General features: G+C 35.3%; 1 protein-coding gene across 3 annotated transcripts in view; it reads right to left on the reverse strand.

Annotated features, from left to right (window-relative positions):
* Nucleotides 1-19,377, reverse strand: part of SNX13 (sorting nexin 13) — a 151,283-nt gene that overhangs the window by 29,450 nt on the left and 102,456 nt on the right. For all 3 annotated transcript variants that reach the window (XM_055420543.2, XM_055420542.2, XM_088833584.1), the window contains 4 exons: nt 18,710-18,903; nt 11,361-11,465; nt 10,624-10,756; nt 831-868 (listed from right to left, as the gene is read on the reverse strand). In XM_055420543.2, coding sequence (XP_055276518.2) covers nt 831-868; nt 10,624-10,756; nt 11,361-11,465; nt 18,710-18,903 — 470 coding nt within the window. The remainder of the gene's footprint in view (nt 1-830; nt 869-10,623; nt 10,757-11,360; nt 11,466-18,709; nt 18,904-19,377) is intronic.

A 19,377-nucleotide genomic window follows, 5' to 3' on the forward strand; every position in this document is an offset into this window, starting at 1 on the left:
TAAGGAACATAAGACAATGGACCTCTCTCAACTACTTATCTATTACCAAAAGTTCAAAAGAAAAAGTCAGGTAGGTAGTAGAAGGAAAAACAAAGCAAACAATCTCTCCCCATCAACAAATTCTGGACTGAAACTTGCACACAACACTAATATTTCTCTCTAGTAGCATTTTATGAAACAAGGTATTCAATGGCAAACATGGATATATAAGAGAACTGAAATGTTCATTATTTCACATTTCACCCTGAATATATGAAATGCCAGTGAACAGTTTATATGCTAAAAATGTGTCATTCTTAAACCTGCAATCACAGAATACAGTTGCTTAATTCTTGTAAAACCCTCTAAGCTTAAAAAATGTTTGTTTGTTTGTTTTCAATAACCTGAACTTGTTAGTGCAGACCTTAAGAAATATCTTTAGGTTTTCAGGCATCCCAACCAGTTTTATATTTCTTTTCTAATTACAAGAAGAAAAAGCTAATTCCAACATAAACATTTATGTGTCATAAATTTAGTGCCCATCATAGCACTGATCAGAGTGAAATATTAAATATTGAGGTTGAAAATAATGAAACATTTTTATCACTTGCAACTAAATCAGACAGGTGATTTAAACCCATTTTTTAAAAAGAAAATAAACCTCGTTTCATTAAGTTCTAATCCACAGATCCCTTATATGTGAATTTAACATTTCTATAAAAGTGCAACAGCTTCTTATAAAGGATGATTTGAGGGTTCTAATATATCACTTATTTACATATGTTAAGGCTCAGTTTTTCATATTATTTTCAGGCCACTTTAAGAATTAAAGTAGCCATAACAGTACTTACCAAATTTATGCTTCCTGTAGGAGACCCATTAAAAGATTCTGTGACAAGGAAAATTCAACTTAGTATACAGTCAAAAACTCTTCTAACAGTGCTTTAGCTATCTAACGTTCAAACACCAAGAATGAAAGCCACAGAAGCCAAGAAAGAACAATAAAGAAAATTGTGGTACACTACTCCCAAACACCTGTTTTCATGGTTTTCTAAACCAGGTTATTTCAGTGAAAACAGTTACGTACTTAAGTTGTTCCCCTCCCCCCGCAAAAGGCATTTATGTACATTTATGTATATAAAAAAGCATTTTTATATGTTTTATTCTAGTAGTATCATATTAAGTTGTCTAATATAAATGTAAACATGAGGTAAACACTGCAGAATGACATTTGAAATTGTCATTTGAAATGAATGACATTTCACACCAGGAAATGTCAGAGGTATTTTGTTATTTCTGTCTCACTGGATTAATACTACAAATAAAAATTATTCTTTAATAAGAAAGATAAAAAGTTGTTTATTAAACCTATAAAGTCCACTTATTCACAGTTGATCTGTATCAAAAATGCTGAAGTCTAGATTCTTAAATCAATATACAATTAGTAGAACAAAAGACACATAAAATTCCATGAGTAATTTCATTTAATTAAAAAGCAACTAGAAATCATTTTTAAAAATTAATGTTAGAAATTATTAAAATTAATCTTTTCCCTCAGAATTTCAGTATATATCTGATGAAATTAAGTTACCAATTAAGATATCACTCTGTTAAAAACACAAAGGAATATATGGTAAAGCAATATTCATAAACAGTTTAAAGTTACTATATGGCTTGCAGCATATTAGATATTATTTATAGTTTGGATCTCTAGATTCGTCTTCAAAGGAAATTTCTATTACTGTTGACAGAGGCAGCTGGCATTACCTTCCAACTTCAACACCTCTAAATGCCCAAGAACATTTCTCAATACCTCAAACCTCTGGACACAAAAATAGGAAATTCCACCTAGGATAATTAAAATGGATAAAACAATAACTCTCTATCCTCCTTATTCAATAATATGCCTCTTACCTTCTTTGGTCTGCCCACCTCTTAAGTCTTCCCACCAAAGACATGTCAAATTAAAAGAAAAACTAGGAGCAAAACAGGGGCTTCCCTGGTGGCTCAGGGGTAAAAAACCCACCTGAAAATGCAGGAGACATTGGTTTGATCCCTGGACTGGGAAGATTCCCTGGAGAAGGAAATGGCAACCCACTCCAGTATTCTTGTTTGGGAAACCCCATGAACAGAGGAGCCTAATGGGACACAGCCCACGTAGTTGCAAAAAAGTCAGAACTTACCAGCTAAACAACAAGAACAAAGGAGCAAAACAAGGCATGGTTTACTTTCTTGCTTAACAATAAGATTCAAAAATTTAGATTGTCTAAAGCCAATGGAGATCTATATTTAATCAAGCTTTGCTGCTGCTAAGTCACTTCAGTTGTGTCCAACTCTGTGCGACCTCATAGACGGCAGCCCACCAGGCTCCCCCGTCCCTGGGATTCTCCAGGCAAGAACACTGGAGTGGGTTGCCATTTCCTTCTCCAATGTGTGAAAGTGAAGTCGCTCAGTCGTGTCCGACTAGTAGCGACCCCATGGACTGCAGCCCACCAGGCCCCTCTGTCCATGCGATTTTCTAGGCAAGAGTACTGGAGTGGCTTGCCATTGCCTTCTCCAATGTGTGAAAGTGAAGTCGCTCAGTCATGTCTGACTTGTAGCAACCCCATGGACTGCTTAAAAATATCAGAAAACAAAAGAAGCTATTGTTTGACATGATGAGAAAAATGTGATTGAAATTAAAATTTAAAAGGGAAAGCATAATTTAAATATTTAAAAGGCTGTGAATTTGTTTTAATAAAGGAAAAAATACCTACCTTTAAAATAACATAAAGCTAAACTAACTAAGGAGAAGGCAATGGCAAGCCATTCCAGTACTCTTGCCTAGAAAATCCCATGGATGGAGGAGGCTGGTAGGCTGCAGTCCATGGGGTCGCTAAGGGTCAGACACGACTGAGCGACTTCACTTTCACACATTGGAGAAGGAAATGGCAGCCCGCTCCGGTGTTCTTGCCTGGAGAATCCCAGGGACGGGGGAGCCTGGTGGGCTTCCGTCCATGGGGTCACACAGAGTCAGACACGTCTGAAGTGACTTAGCAGCAGCAGCAGCAAACTAACTAAAGAAGGTAATCTCAGGGACAAAGACAAGGAAAACTGAAGAGAGAGAGCATGGGTAAGCAAGCCATCCAGCTACCTACCTACCTACAGAAGTTTAGTTAAATAAGAATGAAATTTGATTAAATAGGAATGAAATTTCTTCCAAAACAAGGAAAAACTACCAAGGATACTATTATACATGGTAAGACTTTACCCACTAACTTTGTGCTCAATTAACCCACATTAAAAAAAAGTGGGGGTCAGCTACACATTGAATACTAGATTGGATCATTATTTCAAAATGTCTAAAAAGCAGCCAGAATCTCAGGACTTTAAAAAAATACACAAAGTATCAGGAAGCTTAATTTTTAAAAGTCAGAAAATAAATTTATAACCAGAAAATATAAGGTATATTTTAATTAAACAATCCTATACAAACAAGAAAATTATAAGCATTACTAATTGAAAAAGTTGAAGCAAATGCCTAAAACCTAAACATTGACAAATATACATAACACCCATTTTTAATAAAAATGTTTCAAATTATACCCATGATTCCATATACTTTCTTAACATGGTTTCAAAAAAGTATTAGGCAATTTCTCAGTTATAAAACATGTAAGAGTTCATTAATTAGGACACAGAATGTTAAAAAGCAATCTCCCAGACAGACAAAAGATGTATGTGCATATATTAATTCCAAACTACAATATGAGGGACTACTCAATGACAGACATAAAAGAGAAGTTCATTTGATTCAGATCAAAATCAGCTGCAGAAAATAAAAAAAAAACACCTCTTAATCTACTTTGCGTTTTAAATAAGTATGACGTTTTGGGAAGTTTGAGATCACACAAATAATTCGCTTCCATCAGTCACATACAAGACAAATATAAATGGAAGCTAAAAGTCAGTTTAGAAGATTCTGGAAGAGTTTTTACAATATAGGATCAAAAACTACTGCTACAGAATATATTGCTACTATGATCATTATATAATATATAGATGCTTAAAAATTAGCTGCTTATGATTTAATTTATCTTCTTTCTTTCTGGATCAGATAGCAATTCCATTTCACAACACTAAGCAAATTTCTAAAGTAGACAAAATTAAAATATACAATGAAAACATTTATAATATAGTCCTTTAAGGAAGGAGAGTTTCTACTACAAATTTCATATCAGCTCCGTAAAAGATTTTTCAAAAGAGATAGTAAATAGATACAATATATAATAACTTGAAGTACATTGAATTTTACTATTGAGCCCACAGAGAAGTGCTCTTAAAAGTAGAAAACTCCCTCCATTAAGCAATCAAATACAGTTAACAGAATGCTATTCCAGTTTTAACCAAGATACTAGATCAACAATCAATATAAAAGCTATCGCAACATACAAATTTTTGTAACTATATTTCTTATATTATTTAAAAAGTAAGTCTCACTAATATAGAAGGAGTGGGGAGGATGGGTAGAGAAGGGGTAGGCTAGAAAGCTTCCAAACTAGAGGCATTTGCTAAAGCAGTTAAGTGGTCCTGTCCATTAACTCTATTCATAAGTAAATGAGCATACTCAAAGCACTTTCTTAAATACTTAGTAAAGTCTTTCCCATTTACTTTGTATTTACATTGCTTATTTGCTAGGAAGTTTACCAAATCCTAGATACTTCATTAGAGTTTAATAAGTACTTCTGCATTGAATCACTAGTAAAAATGGTCATCAGGCCTAAAGTCTGCAAACTGTGTAAGGGCTGCCTCTCGCACTATTCTTAAATAGCCAGTTATTTACTATGAAGAAAAACCAGTATTTGTGTTTTAGTTTATATATCATTTTTACATACAGAATTCCATTAAAATATGACAACTCTGAGGTAGGATATTACTACAAGAAGAATATTAGTCTACATTGATAACAGAAAAATGAGGCCTAAAGAAATTGTTTGGCCAACATCACATAGGTAATAAGTAGTAGAAAAGGAGTAAAATCAAAGTGTTATCTCTCTTAAAAGTCTGTTTTCTTCACTATATAATGTGTACAGAAGAAAACTGAAAGATTGGAATAAATGACTCTTCTAGCTTCTTCTGGCTTATATTATACAGGATTTGGAACAGAGTACAATTAAAAACAGAAAAAAATGTTTTTACAATGTTTTATAGTTTATGGGACATTCTCAGAATCATCACTTGTTAGCTCATTTAATCTTCTCAATAATCCTATCATTAATCATGACAATTATTACTTACAAGCAAAAAAGAAACTACCATAAAAATATTGGGGTGACAATCCCTTTGAAAACATGGTTCAAGAATTTTAAGAAAAATTCTCTTTTCTCTCCCTTCTCCTCTTTTTCCCTTCACTCTTTTTTCACTATGTAAGTTAAATTGTTGTGTTCTCTTTGCTATATTCCTCAGTTGGCAATCCGCTTAGGCTGAGTTTTCCAGACTGACCGTTAGTTAGCTCTGCTTTTAATTGATCGATATCACGTTTGGTTTCCCTCGTTCACCAAGTCTATCTCCTGTACTCTTTTCTTTAGAATATTTTGGTTACGACTATATGTGTGGAAGTGAATGTATATGTCCCACTATTTCTGTAATTACCTACCGGCTTGATTTCCTCCCACTAGAACACAGGCACTAGTCACCCCTAATAAGAAGTCAATACAAGCCACTCAGACCAACAACCTTTCCCTCCAAGGGCCAAAACCAAAACGAAGAAGGAATACAACCCTAAATCCTGGAAAGTGGAGCAAGTTAGAAAAAAGAAAAAAAAAAAAAGACAAGACACAGAAATACAGCACAAATGAAAGAACAAGACAGACTGTCACAAGACCAAATAAACAAAGATGAAATAAGCAATCTACCTGAAAGAGAATTCAGAATAATGACAGTAAAGATACTCCAAAGTCTTTGAAATAGAATGGAAAAGATGCAAGAAATAATTAACACAGTTAATACAATCACCAAGGACATAGAAGAAATAAAGAATAATCAAACAGGTATAAATAACACAATTACTGAAATTAAAAATACTCTAGAAGGAACCAATAGGAGAACAACTGAGGCAGAAGAACGGGTAAGTGCGCTGAAAGAGACTGGTGAACATAACTGCTGAAGAACAGAATAAAGGAAAAAGAATGAAAAAAATTGAGGATAGCCTCAGAGACCTTTGGGACAATATGAAACACACCAACATTGGAGTTATAGGGAATCCCAGAGGAGTAAGAAAAAAAGAAAGGCACGGAGAAAATTTTTGAAGAAATTATAGTTGAAAACTTCCCCAACATGGGAAAGGAAATAGTCAATCAAGATCAAGAAGCACAGAGTCCCTTAAAGGATAAACCCAAGGAAAAACACATCGAGACACATATTAATAAAGCTAACACAGATTAAATACAAAGAAAGAATATTAAAAGCAGCAAGGGAAAAACTCATATGCTTAACAGCAGATCTTTCAGCAGAAACTCTGAAGGCCAGAAGGGAATGGCAGGATATATTTAAAGTACTGAAAGAAAAAAATCTATAACCAAGATTACTCAGCAAAGATCTCATTCAAAATTGGAGAAATCAGAAGCTTCACAGACAAGCAAAAGTTAAGAGAATTTAGCACCACCAAACCAGCGTTACAACAAATACTAAATGGACTTACATACCCAGTAAATAGAGAAAAGACAGACCTACAAAAACAAACCCAAAACAATTAAGAAAATGCCAATAGGAACATATATATCAATAATTACTTTAAATGTAAACAGATTAAATGCACCAACCAAAAGATACAGACTGACTAAATGGATACAAAAACAAGACCCACATATATGCTGCATACAAAAGAACCACTTCAGACCTACAGAAACATAGACTGAAAGTAAAAGGATGGAAAAAGAGTCCATGCAAATGGAAACCTAAAGAAAGCCAGAGTGGCAATCCTTATTTCAGACAAAACAGACTTTAAAATAAAGAATATTATAAGAGATAAGGAAAGACACAACATAATGTTCAAGGAATTAATCCAAGAAGAAGACATACAATTGTAACTATTTATGCACCCAACACAGGAACATCTCAATACATAAGGAAAACACTAACAGGCATAAGAGGGGAAATCAACAGTAATACAATAATAGTAGGGGACTTTAACATCCCACTGACAGTGATAGATAATCAAAACCGAGAGTCAATAAGGAAACACAAACCTTAAATAAAACATTAGACCAAACGGACCTCACTGATATCTTCAGGACTTTCCACCAAATGCAGAAAAATACACAAGGGCACATGAAACATTCTTCAGGACAGACCACACCTTGGGTCACAAATCAAGCCTTAGTAAATTTAAGAAAACTGAAATGGTATCAAGTATCTTCTCTGACCACAATGTTATATGACTAAATATCAACTACTGGAAAAAAAACAACTGCAAAAAACACAAAATTATGGAGATTAAATAACACATTACTAAATAATAAAGAGGTTATTGGAGAAATAATTCTTAAAGATTAAGATTTCTTAAAGATTCATAAAGAATCCAAAGATTCTTAAAAACAAATAAATGACAAGAAAAACATGACAACCCAAAACCTATGGGATTCAGCAAAAGCAGTTCTAAGGAGGGAAGTTTACAGCAATACAATTCTACCTCAAGAAACAAGAAAAGCAACAAATAGACAACCTAAGTCTACATCCAGAGCAGCTGGAAAAAAAACAAAAAATCCCAAAGTCAGTTGAAGGAAAGAAATCATAAAGATCAGAAGAGAAACAAATAAAAAAGAAGTGAAGGGAACAATAGCAAAGATTAATAAAACTAAAAGCTGGTTCTTTGAGAAGATAAAATTGACAACCCAATAGCGAGACTCATCAAGGAAAAAAGGAAGAAAAATCAACAAAATTAGAAATGGAAAAGTAGAGGTGACAACAGACAACACAAAGGATCATATGAGGAAATATTATGATATTTACGTGGCTAATAAAATGGACAACCTAGATGAAATGGACAGATTCTTAGAAAAGTTCTACCTCCCAAGACAGAATCAGGAAAAAAAAGAAATTATCAACAAGCCAATTAGAAACAATGAAATCAAAACTGTGATCCAAAATCTCCCAAAAACAAAAGCCCAGGGCCAGATGGCTTCACAGGGGAATTCTATCTATGATTTTTCCAGTGGTCATGTACGGATGTAAGAGTTGGACTATAAAGAAAACTGAGCGCCAAAGAATTGATGCTTTTGAACTGTGGTGCTGGAAAAGACTCTTGAGAGTCCCATGGACTGCAAGGAGGTCCAACCAGTCCATCCTAAAGGAAATCAGTCCTGGGTGTTCATTGGAAGGACTGATGCTGAAGCTGAAACTCCAATACTTTGGCTACCTGATGCGAAGAGCTGACTTACTGGAAAAGACCCTGATGCTGGGAAAGATTGAAGACAGGAGGAGACGGGGATGACAGAGGATGAGATGGTTGGATGGCATCACCAACTCAATGGACATGGGATGGGTGGACTCTGGGAGTTGGTGATGGACAGGGAGGCCTGGCGTGCTGCAGTTCATGGGGTCGCAAAGGGTCGGACACGAGTGAGCGACTGAACTGAGGAGACAAAAGAACTGTATATGGAAAATTATAATGATGAAAGAAATCAAAGACAACATTAAATAGAAGGAGAGATATACCAAGTTCCTGGGTTGGAAAAATAAATGTTGTGAAAACGACTATACTACCAAATGCAATCTAGAGATTCACAGAGATCCCTATCAAATTACCAACAACATTTTTCACAGAATTAGAACAAAAAAATTTCACAATTCATATGGAAACACAAAAGACCCCAAACACCAAAGCAGTCTTGAGAAAGAAGAATAGAGTTGGAGGAATCATATACTACAAAGCTACAGTCAACAAGACAGTATGGTACTGGCACAAAGACATAAATATAGACCAATGGAACATGATAAAGAGCCCAGAGATAAACCCATGCACATATGGGTACCTTATTTTTTACTAAGAAGGCAAGAATATACAATGGGGCAAAGATAACCTCTTTTTTTACAGCTACATGTAAAAGAACGAAATTAGAACACTTCCTAACACCATACACAAAGATAAACTCAAAATGGATTAAAGACCTAAATATAAGACCAGAAACTACAAAACTTTTAAAGGAAAACTTAGCAGAACACTCAATGACATAAATCAAAGCAAGATCCTCTAAGACCCACCTCATAGAGTAACGGGAACAAAATAAAAATAAACAAGTGAGACCTAATTAAACTTAAAAGTTTTTGCACAGCAAAGGAAACTACAAACATGGTGAAAAGACAACCTTCAGAGTAGGAGAAAGTAATAGCAAAAGAAACAACTGACAAAGAATTAATTTCCAAAATATACAAGCAGTTCATACAACTCAATACCAGAAAAACAAAGAACCCAATCAAAAAGTGGGGAAAAGACCTAAACAGACATCTCTCCAAAGAAGATATACAGATGACTAACAAACACATGAAAAGATGCTCAACATTGCTCATTATTAGAGAAATGCAAATCAAAATTACAATGAGATATCACCTCACACCAGTCAGAATGGCCAACATCAAAAAGTCTACAAACAATAAATGTTGGAGAGCATGTGGAGAAAAGGGAATCACTGCATTGCTGGTGGGAATGTAAATTGAAACAGCCACTATGGAAGACGGTATGGAGAGTCCTTAAAAATCCAGGAATACAACCACCATTATGACCCAGCAATCCCACTACTAGGCATACACCCTGAGGAAACCAAAACTGAAAAAGTCACACGTAACCCAAGGTTCACTGCAGCACCATTTACAACAGCGAGAACATGGACGCAACCCGATGTCCATGGACAGATGAACCGATATAGACACTGTGGTACATATACACAATGGAGTATTACTCAGTCATAAAGAGGAATGCATCTGAGTCAGTTCTGATGAGGTGGACAAACCCAGAGCTGCTTATACAGAGTGAAGTAAGTCAGAAAGAGAAATATAAATATCGTATACTAATGAATATATGTGGAATCTAGAAAGATGGTACCGGTGAATTTATTTTCAGGGCAGCAACGGAGAAACAGACAGACAGAACAGACTTACAGACATAGGGGGAGGGGAGGAGAGAGAGGGTGAGATGTATGGAGAGAGTAACATGGAAATTTACAATGCCGTATGTAAAATAAGATAGCCAATGGGAATTTGCTGTAAAACTCACAAACAGGGGCTCTGTTACAATCTGGAAGGGTGGGATGAGGAAGGAGGTGAGAGGGAGTGTGGGAGGGAGGGGACATGGGTGCACCTATAGCTGATTCTTGATGTCTGACAGAAAACAACAAAACTCTTTAAAGGAATTATCCTTCAAGTAAAAAAAAAAAAAAAGGAATTCTAGGCTCAACAGTTACATTCTAATTTGTTATCAGATTTTAACATTTTAATTTAGTATAGTAAGTAAACTTCATCATTTATTCATGGATTTTAAGATATATTACAATTTATATTTCAGCTTTAAGAACATTTTTATGCTATTTGAAAGGATTTTCTTTGGTAAGCAGCATATGTACAGGAATATACATATATACATGGATAAATGTACAATGTGTGCTACTTTACCTCCATCACCGTCATCTGATCCTCTGAAACTAGGATCTTTTAACATATCCAGCTCAGCCAACATGCGCACATAAAGTGCATTCTGTCTGAAGGAAGGATAAAATCTTTCATCTCGAAGCATCAATTCATACACCTTATTGAAATAAATCAAGATATTCAATCATTAATACAAATAATGTACTAATTTCCACTAATAAGATTTCAACAAAAGCTAGACAGAGGTATCACTGTAATGAATTATAGGCTCCATATTTATAAGATGTCAGTAATAAGACTATGTCACAACTAGTGATATTTTTCTGGCCCGTCTAGCATCTAAATTATACTGAAGAGAGTCCTACTGCAAAACAAGTCACATGACAGCAGTTTTCTATATAAAGCTCTATAAAGTAGTGTTCTCTAAGAAACAAATCCAAATAAATAAAGGCTCAAAGCACATATTAAAATAAATGATTCTGTTATTTATACATCACCTGTTCATAAAATTCTAGAATCTGTATCTGTCACTTCAGCCAGATTCAAAGTAAATAACCCAGCATAGGGATTTTCCGCATTTCTACAGTAAATAAGCAAAGAAAAACTGTCTACTTTATGAAGTATTATTACCATAACACTCTTTTTAGTTATCACACTGTACTTTCATAACGTTTCAATAACCTTTTACAGAAAAACTGCATGCATACAGACCTATACATTGTTTTCAAAAAAGATATAATGATAAATGTTGTACGTAATACCTTCCTTTGAATGTCATCAAAGATTTCAGGGGTTGGATCTTCATGATTCAAAGTATCTGCTAATTTTGCTACCAAATAATCATCAACAGTAACTCTCGGAGATGCCTGACAAACAGAAAAACACAAGTAGCATTGATCTTTGAAATTTCTAAATACAAGTTAAGCCTTCATAGTAGAATTAAATAATTTGTTGTTCAGTCACTCAGTCATGTCCAACTCTTTGCAACCCCATGGACTGCAGCATAGTAAGCTTCCCTGTCCTTCACTGTCTCCCTGAGTTTGCTCAGTCATGTCCATTGAGTCAGTGATGCCATCCAACCATCTCATCCTCTGTCGCTCCCTTCTCCTCCTGCCCTCAATCTTTCCCAGCATCAGGGTCTTTTCCGGTCTTTTCTCTTCACATCAGGGAGCCAAAGTAGGATAATTAAATAATGGAATCATAGTACGAAAAGTAACTGCCAAAAAATCCTTGGTTTGTAAATGACAGCTTGATGTTTAAAGGCTGAAATCAGAGCTAGCATTTTTCTGGCCATGAGGTACTACACAATAGACTTGTTAGACAAATGTGTATTTAAATCTTAACTTTTGTTGAACAAGTTTCCTCTCACAAGGCTTCAGCAGCAACAGTAGCATATGTGCAAATATTTATTCTATATTACTGGTTTTTTTACTCAATCTGTAAATTGGAGATAAATACTACATATGATTATTGTGAGGATGAAAAGAGATTTACGTAAGGCATATGTGTCCAGCAACTGTCACTACGAGTTAGCGTTGAACACTCAGTAGTCTTAGATGTGTATTTAATGTCAAAAGAGTATGCCATGTTGCTACTTTTCATTTAACACTAGAAACAATCCTTTTGGATGGCACTTAAAAGAGACTATCCTAATTCGGTTTTATAATACTGCAGCAAAGTATCAGCATGATAAGGGACAGAAAAAATTTTGAAAAGTTACTTTGTTTCAATAACTTTCATCTCAAGGTACATTATGTGACACATACTACAGATATTCCTCAGCATGTTAACTTTTGTATTTTAAGTCTGAAGGCTATGGAGAATAAATGAGTGATTAAATGATGGTAACTTTTAGAGAGCGTACCAAAAGAATGCATTGTTTAAGCAATTTCTCTATGCTATCTATTAGACTATCTAAGGAATGGAATAAGAGAAGAAAAAGTACGTAAGTATCCTGGGCATACATCCAGACAAAACTGTAATTTAAAGATAAATGCACTCTTATATTCAAAGTAGAACTATTCACAATACCCAAGGCCTAGAAACAACCTCAATGTTCAATGAGAGATGAAAGGATAAAGAAGATGTGGTACATATACAATGGAGTATTTCTCAGCCATAAAAAGGAATGAAATAAAGTCATATGCAGCAACACGGATAGACCTAGAGATTATCATAGTAAGCGAAGTAAGCAAGAAAGAGAAAGAAAAATTACCATATCACTTATATGCACCATGTAAAACATGACACAAATGAACTTATTCCCTGGTGGCTCAGACGGTAAAGCGTCTGCCTGCAATGTGGGAGATGTGGGTTTGATCCCTGGGTTGGGAAGATCCCCTGGAGAAGGAAACGGAAACCCACTCCAGTAATCTTGCCTGGAAAATCCCATGGATGGAGGAGCCTGGTAGGCTACAGAGTTGCAAAGAGTCGGAAACAACTGAGCAACTTCACTTCACAAAAGAGAAAGACTCATAAACACAGAGAACAGACCTGAGATTGCCAAGGGGGAGAGAGAATGCAGGAGGGATGGAATGGAAGCTTGGGATTAGCAGATGCCAACTAGTGTATATACAACGATAAACAACAAGGTCCTACTGTACAGTCCAGGGAACCACACTCAATACTCTATGGTTTTTCATAATGGAGAAAAATATGAAAAAGGAATGTGTATATGCATAAATGAATCACTTTGCTGTATAGCAGAAATGAACACAAGACTATGTACCAACCATTCCTGATCAAAATTTAAAAAAAAATTTTTAAGTAAGTAAACAGGAGGGTATGAATGTGCAGCATAAAGGCTATACAACTTCTAATGTCCCCTTGTTAATTCAACACTCTTAGAAGTAAACTCAGGGAAGTAGTATGGTGTTACTTTTTTGGTACTTTAGGGGGTTTTGGAGGAAGAAGAAAAGGACACTTACGTATTATTTGTTTGTGTATGGCTGTGGTGTTCCCTCCCCGCCACCCCTCTCACCCTGAAGTAAGAACAGAAGAACTCAACAGCTTCAACTATGTGACAAAGATCAGAGAGGAACATGATTTAAGTTAGTTTCTCAATAAACTGAGCTCAACAAACTCAGTTTCCAGGAAATAAGAGACAAATTTGAAAATAAGTTTCAATTTATCTAGCTTAATTTTTTCTCTAATCTCAGGTACACAGAAGTGGGTTGAGCCTTATCTTGGAAAATGGTGAGCAATACTTTCAGAGAGCTAACACTGGGCATAACCAACCAAGTCCCCTTTTCAAAAAAACCCAGTAATATAGAATAAATATTTGCACATATGCTACTGTTGCTGCTGCTAAGTTGCTTCAGTCGTGTGACTTTAACATAAAAATAGAAAATGTACGTTTTTTCCAAAATTATCTATTAATCTGCATTGTTTACTTCCATATTACACAAATGTAGTTATTTAAATGACTAGTTAACAGTGGCAACTGATAATTAATAGGACTAATAAAAAATATGTTTGAGGAAAAATATGTTTGAGGAAACACAACAATATACTTAATAATATAATAATATTCCTGTTCTCTGATATAATTTATTTTAACATTTTTTAAACTTTTTACCTAAATTTAAAATTGGTAGGCAGTAAGACTCTGATGCTGGGAAAGGTTGGGGGCGGGAGGAGAAGGGACGACAGAGAATGAGATGGCTGGATGGCATCACCGACTCAATGGACATGAGCTTGAGTGAACTCCGGGAGTTGGTGATGGACAGGGAGGCCTGGTGTGCTGTGATTCATGGGGTCGCAGAGAGTCGGACACGACTGAGCGACTGAACTGAACCACTGTTTATTCTTAAAATACATAAATCTAAGACTTTTTAAAAGATTATACACGTAATAGAACTAATAAATAGATACATTTATATTTAATAAAAAACAGTCATGTTTACCTTTTATTCTATGATCTTGTAGGGTATTTTTGTGTGCCTTTTTAAACAATACTTTTCTGATCTGCCTGCAGTCTTCAGGACAACCCTTTATTTTATACAGTGCTATAACTAAATGCAATCAACTATAAAATAAAATTCACTATGACTTTTGGCTCTGCTCGAGCCTTTATCACATTTATTTCTCTTACCACTGCAATCTCATGACATCAAGTGAAATATCCTTCCAATAAAATCATTTAGGCAAAGAATAATGGGATTTTACTCACTAAAAACAGCAGGCTTTTAGACCTACAGGGATTTGTTTCCAGCTTTCCAAAAAAAGTGTCCATCAACTTTCTATCTCCAGGCTTGTTTGGTAGACCAGCTGTTTGTCAATCAGGTTCTCTGCATCTATGAATTCATCATACAGGTTGTCTGTGTCTAAAATGCCCGCTTTTTAAGTACTTCAAAGCATAAAGGATGTCATAAGTTAACAACCTCTCCTTTTCAAGGAAAATGGTTCTAAAACGCACAAATCATTTAAACGTGTGAGAATAAAGGAGCATTCCAAAGAAATTATAGTTTTATTAAAGAAAGTGAGAAAACTGTGTTTACGCTGGCTGTTCCTTTCTGCTGATATTTGAGTTCTCAATAGCTTTATTTTCAAAAAATGAGTTATTTTCTTCATTGTATGAGTTCTTGCTATAGCCGACACATACTCAGTTCTATACGTTTATTTCAAAGTTAATTTTAGTCCCTTCAAAAATCATTCAATAGTTTATTGTAATTCTTTTTGCCACACACATTCTTGATATATTTTCAAATGAAAGATGGATATTATTCTTGTCCCATGCTTTAAAAAATATGATTACTGCCAACAATGGCATCTTTTCTACTGCTGGCAACAATGACAGCCATCTGGAAGGCAAATGTCTAAAGTTATCTCTCCTGACATTTTTGTAATGTCAAAATCTCATAAAGCTGAAGCAGTAGTATTATTTAGAACATACAGGTACAGGAAAACTGTATGGGAAAGTAAGTGAATAATTAGAGAAAACTTGCTTCATCACAAAGCAAGAAAGGACAGGCAAAGAATAACATAGGGATCTTTTAAAATAAGATAAGTAGCTCAGTTGTGTCCGACCCTTTGCAACCCCACGGACTATACAGTTCATGGAATTCTCCAGGTCCGAATACTGGAGTGGGTAGCCTCCAGGGAATCTTCCCAACCTAGGGATTGAACCCAGGTGTCCAGCATTGCAGGTGGATTCTTTACCAGCTGAGCCACAAGGGAAGCCCTTTAAAATATAATGAATGTTCTACTTCTAAAGCTGGAGTGTATAAAGGCATTTGCTATACTATTATTCTTAAAACTGTGTACTCTTTTAAATACAATATATTCCATTAGGCAAAAATATAAGCAAATGCACAAATGAGTGGTTTCCAAACAATATATATACTTAAAATTAAAATACAATTCTGTGCCAATAAGTATGAATTAAAAGGTATTACAGCATAGTCATTAAAAATACTGGAGTGTGAATCTTGAGGATTTTTGTCCATATTCATGAGGGACATCAGTCTGTAGTTTTCTAAATGATGTCTTTGATATGAGAATAACACTAAATTCATAAAATGAGTTGCAAAGTGTTTCTTTTTTTTCTATTTTCTGGAAGAGTTTGTGAAATATTGGTATTATTTCTTCTTGAAATATATGATAGAATTCACTAGTAAAACCATTTAGGCCTGGGCTTTTCTTTGAAAGATGATTTTTAATTATTAATTACATTTATTTACTATATTTTCTATTTCTTCTTGAGTCAGTCTGACAATTAGTGTATCCCCAGAAATTTGTCCACTTCATCTAAATTGTCTAATCTGTTGTCATAAAGTTGTTTGTAATACTTCCTTAGGGGGCGTCCCAGGTGGCTCATTGGTGAAGAATCCACCTGTCAATACAGGGTTTGATACCTGGGTTGGGAAGATCCCCTGGAGAAGGAAATCACAACTCATTCCAGTATTCTTGCCTGGGAAATCCCATGGACAGAGGAGCCTGGCAGGCTATAGTCTATAAGGTTGCAAAAGAGTTGGATACGAGTTAGCGACTAAAAAACAACGGTATCTCCTTGTAGTCCTTTAATTTCTACAGTTAGTGGTGATGCTTCCTCTTTCATTCATGATTCTGGTGATCTGTATCTTTTTCTCTTGGACAACTGAGCTAAAGGTTTCTAAATTTCATTGTTCATTTTACAACTTTTGATTGTACTACTGATTTTCCACTATTGTCTTTCTCTATTTCACTGATTTCCATTTTGATCTTTACTATTTCCTTCCATTTGCTTATATTTGTCATGCTTTTCTTTTTCTAGATTTTTAAGATGAAAATTTATATTGCTGATGTGACATCTTTCTTCTTTCTAATCAGGCACTTAAAGCTACACAATTCCCTTTACACACTCCTTTAACTGCATCCCATAAATTTTGACATATTGTTTCTTTCATTTTCATTCAATTGAAAATATTTTCTAATTTCCTTCTGACGTTTTTGACACAGATACTATTTAGAAATTTGTTGCTTAATTTTCGAATATTTATAAATTTCCTCAAATCCCTTTTGTTCTTGATTTCTAATTAATTCTACTATGAGAAACGGACATACTTATATATAATTTAATGCCTCTAAAATGAGAGTTGTTTTATGGCCTAATTTATGATCTATCCTGGAAAAGGAAATGGCAACCCACTCCAGTATTCTTGCCTGGAGAATCCTGTGGACAGAGGAGCCTGGTGGGCTGCCATCTATAGCGTCGCACAGTCGGACACGACTAAAGCGATTTAGCATGCATGCATGCATGCATTGGCAAAGGAAATGGCAACCCAGTCCAGTATTCTTGCCTGGAGAATCCCAGGTACAGAGGAGCCTGGTGGATTGCTGTTCATTGGGTTGCACAGAGTCCGACACGACTGAGCAACTTAGCAGCAGCAGCAGCATGGTCTATCCTGGAGAATGCTCCATGTGTATGCTCGAAAATAACACTGTTGTTAGGAGAAGTATTCTACAGATGTATTTGGTCTAATTGGTCTAAAGTACTGTTCAATTCTTGTACATCCTTGGTCATTTTCTACTGAACTGTTTTATCAGTTTTTGAGAGTGAGTACTGATTGTAGCCAGGAAATTAAAAGACGCTTACTCCTTGGAAGGAAAGTTATGACCAACCTAGATAGCATATTAAAAAGCAGAGACATTACTTTGCCAACAAAGGTCCGTCTAGTCAAGGCTATGGTTTTTCCTGTGGTCATGTATGGATGTGAGAGTTGGACTGTGAAGAAAGCTGATCGCCGAAGAATTGATGCTTTTGAACTGTGGTGCTGGAGAAGACTCTTGAGAGTCCCTTGGACTGCAAGGAGATCCAACCAGTCCATTCTAAAGGAGATCAATCCTAAGTGTTCATTGGAAGGACTGATGCTAAGGCTGAAACTGCAATACTTTGTCCACCTCTTGTGACGAGCTGACTCACTGGAAAAGACTCTGATGCTGGGAGGGATTGGGGGTGGGAGGAGACAGGGACGAAAGAGAACGAGATGGCTGGATGGCATCACCGACTCTGTGGACATGAGTTTGAGTGAACTCCGGGAGTTGGTGATGGACAGGGAGGCCTGGTGTGCTGTGATTCATGTGGTCACAAAGAGTCAGACACGACTGAGCAACTGAACTGAACTGAACTGAAGTCTCCAACTAATATTGTTGAATTGTCTATTTCTCCCTCAATTCTGTCAGTTTGTGCTTCATGTATATGTGGGCTTTGTTGATTTATCATCCTGATCAATTGACCTTTCTATTATAAAATGTTCCTTGTTTCTCTAGTAACGTTTTTTGTCTTAAAATCTATTATCTAACATTAGTATAACCACTCCAGCTCTGTTTTAGTTACTGTTTTCAAGGTTTACTTCTTACTTCCTATTATCTAAAGTGGTGTGACCCTGAATCTTAACTCTGCTTTTTAGTATCCAAATAACCCTGGACAGGTTAATTCAATTTTCTAATTCAATCAATTTCTTCATGCAGAGCAGCATGAACAATGGATATTTACAAGTACTACAAATCATTATTATCATCTTTGGCAGTATCATTATTAATTTTAATTATTAATAATCTACCATTATTAATGATACTGTCAAAGAAGAAAACAAAATGTATCCTCAAATAAATCAAAGTATAGCCTCACCTTTTCTGATAAATACTGTTCATAAATTCCAAAAGCAGCTGCTCTTAAAAGACCTTTGGTTTGGTTGGTTTGATGTTTTCCATCTTTCTGACGACTTGATAAAACTTCTAGCTGCTGTTGGGCTGTAACCCGGTATCCTTCCACCGTCATCCAAAAGAAGAGATGTGCCTGACCTCCAGTTTGCTGCATGTAGTCTACCAAACAAAATCCATAACAACACAGATATTAAAGTCACAGAGTTTTGAGTGCATACAGCTGTAAGACAAGTTAAGAAAGAATTTGAAAGTTTCAAATACTTAAAACTCTGCATTTTGAACATGTTTAGAAAATGCTGGAGGTTAAAAAAAAGTCATATCATAAATTGGTTAAGCTGAAGACACCAATTATGCAGAAAACAGAAATGGAAGAGTATTTTAAAAAACATCTGATTTTTCATGAAAACACCTCTTGGGAATAAAGCTGCCAGGGAAGGCTTCATCAGAAATAAACTATTTCACCAGCATTCAGCTTCAATTCTCAATAAAAATTATTAATCATAATATTACTATTACACCACATATATTAAAAATAAGGATTGGGCTCTTCAATAGGCCATGCATTTCTTTTTGTTCATGAATATGAAGACTTGGAGTTTTGCTGGAAACACCCTATAGATAAAACCAATTCTG

The sequence above is a fragment of the Moschus berezovskii genome, chromosome 3, assembly GCF_049115385.1.
Source record: "Moschus berezovskii isolate FMDL1 chromosome 3, NW_MosBer_1.0, whole genome shotgun sequence".
NCBI lineage: Eukaryota > Metazoa > Chordata > Mammalia > Artiodactyla > Moschidae > Moschus > Moschus berezovskii.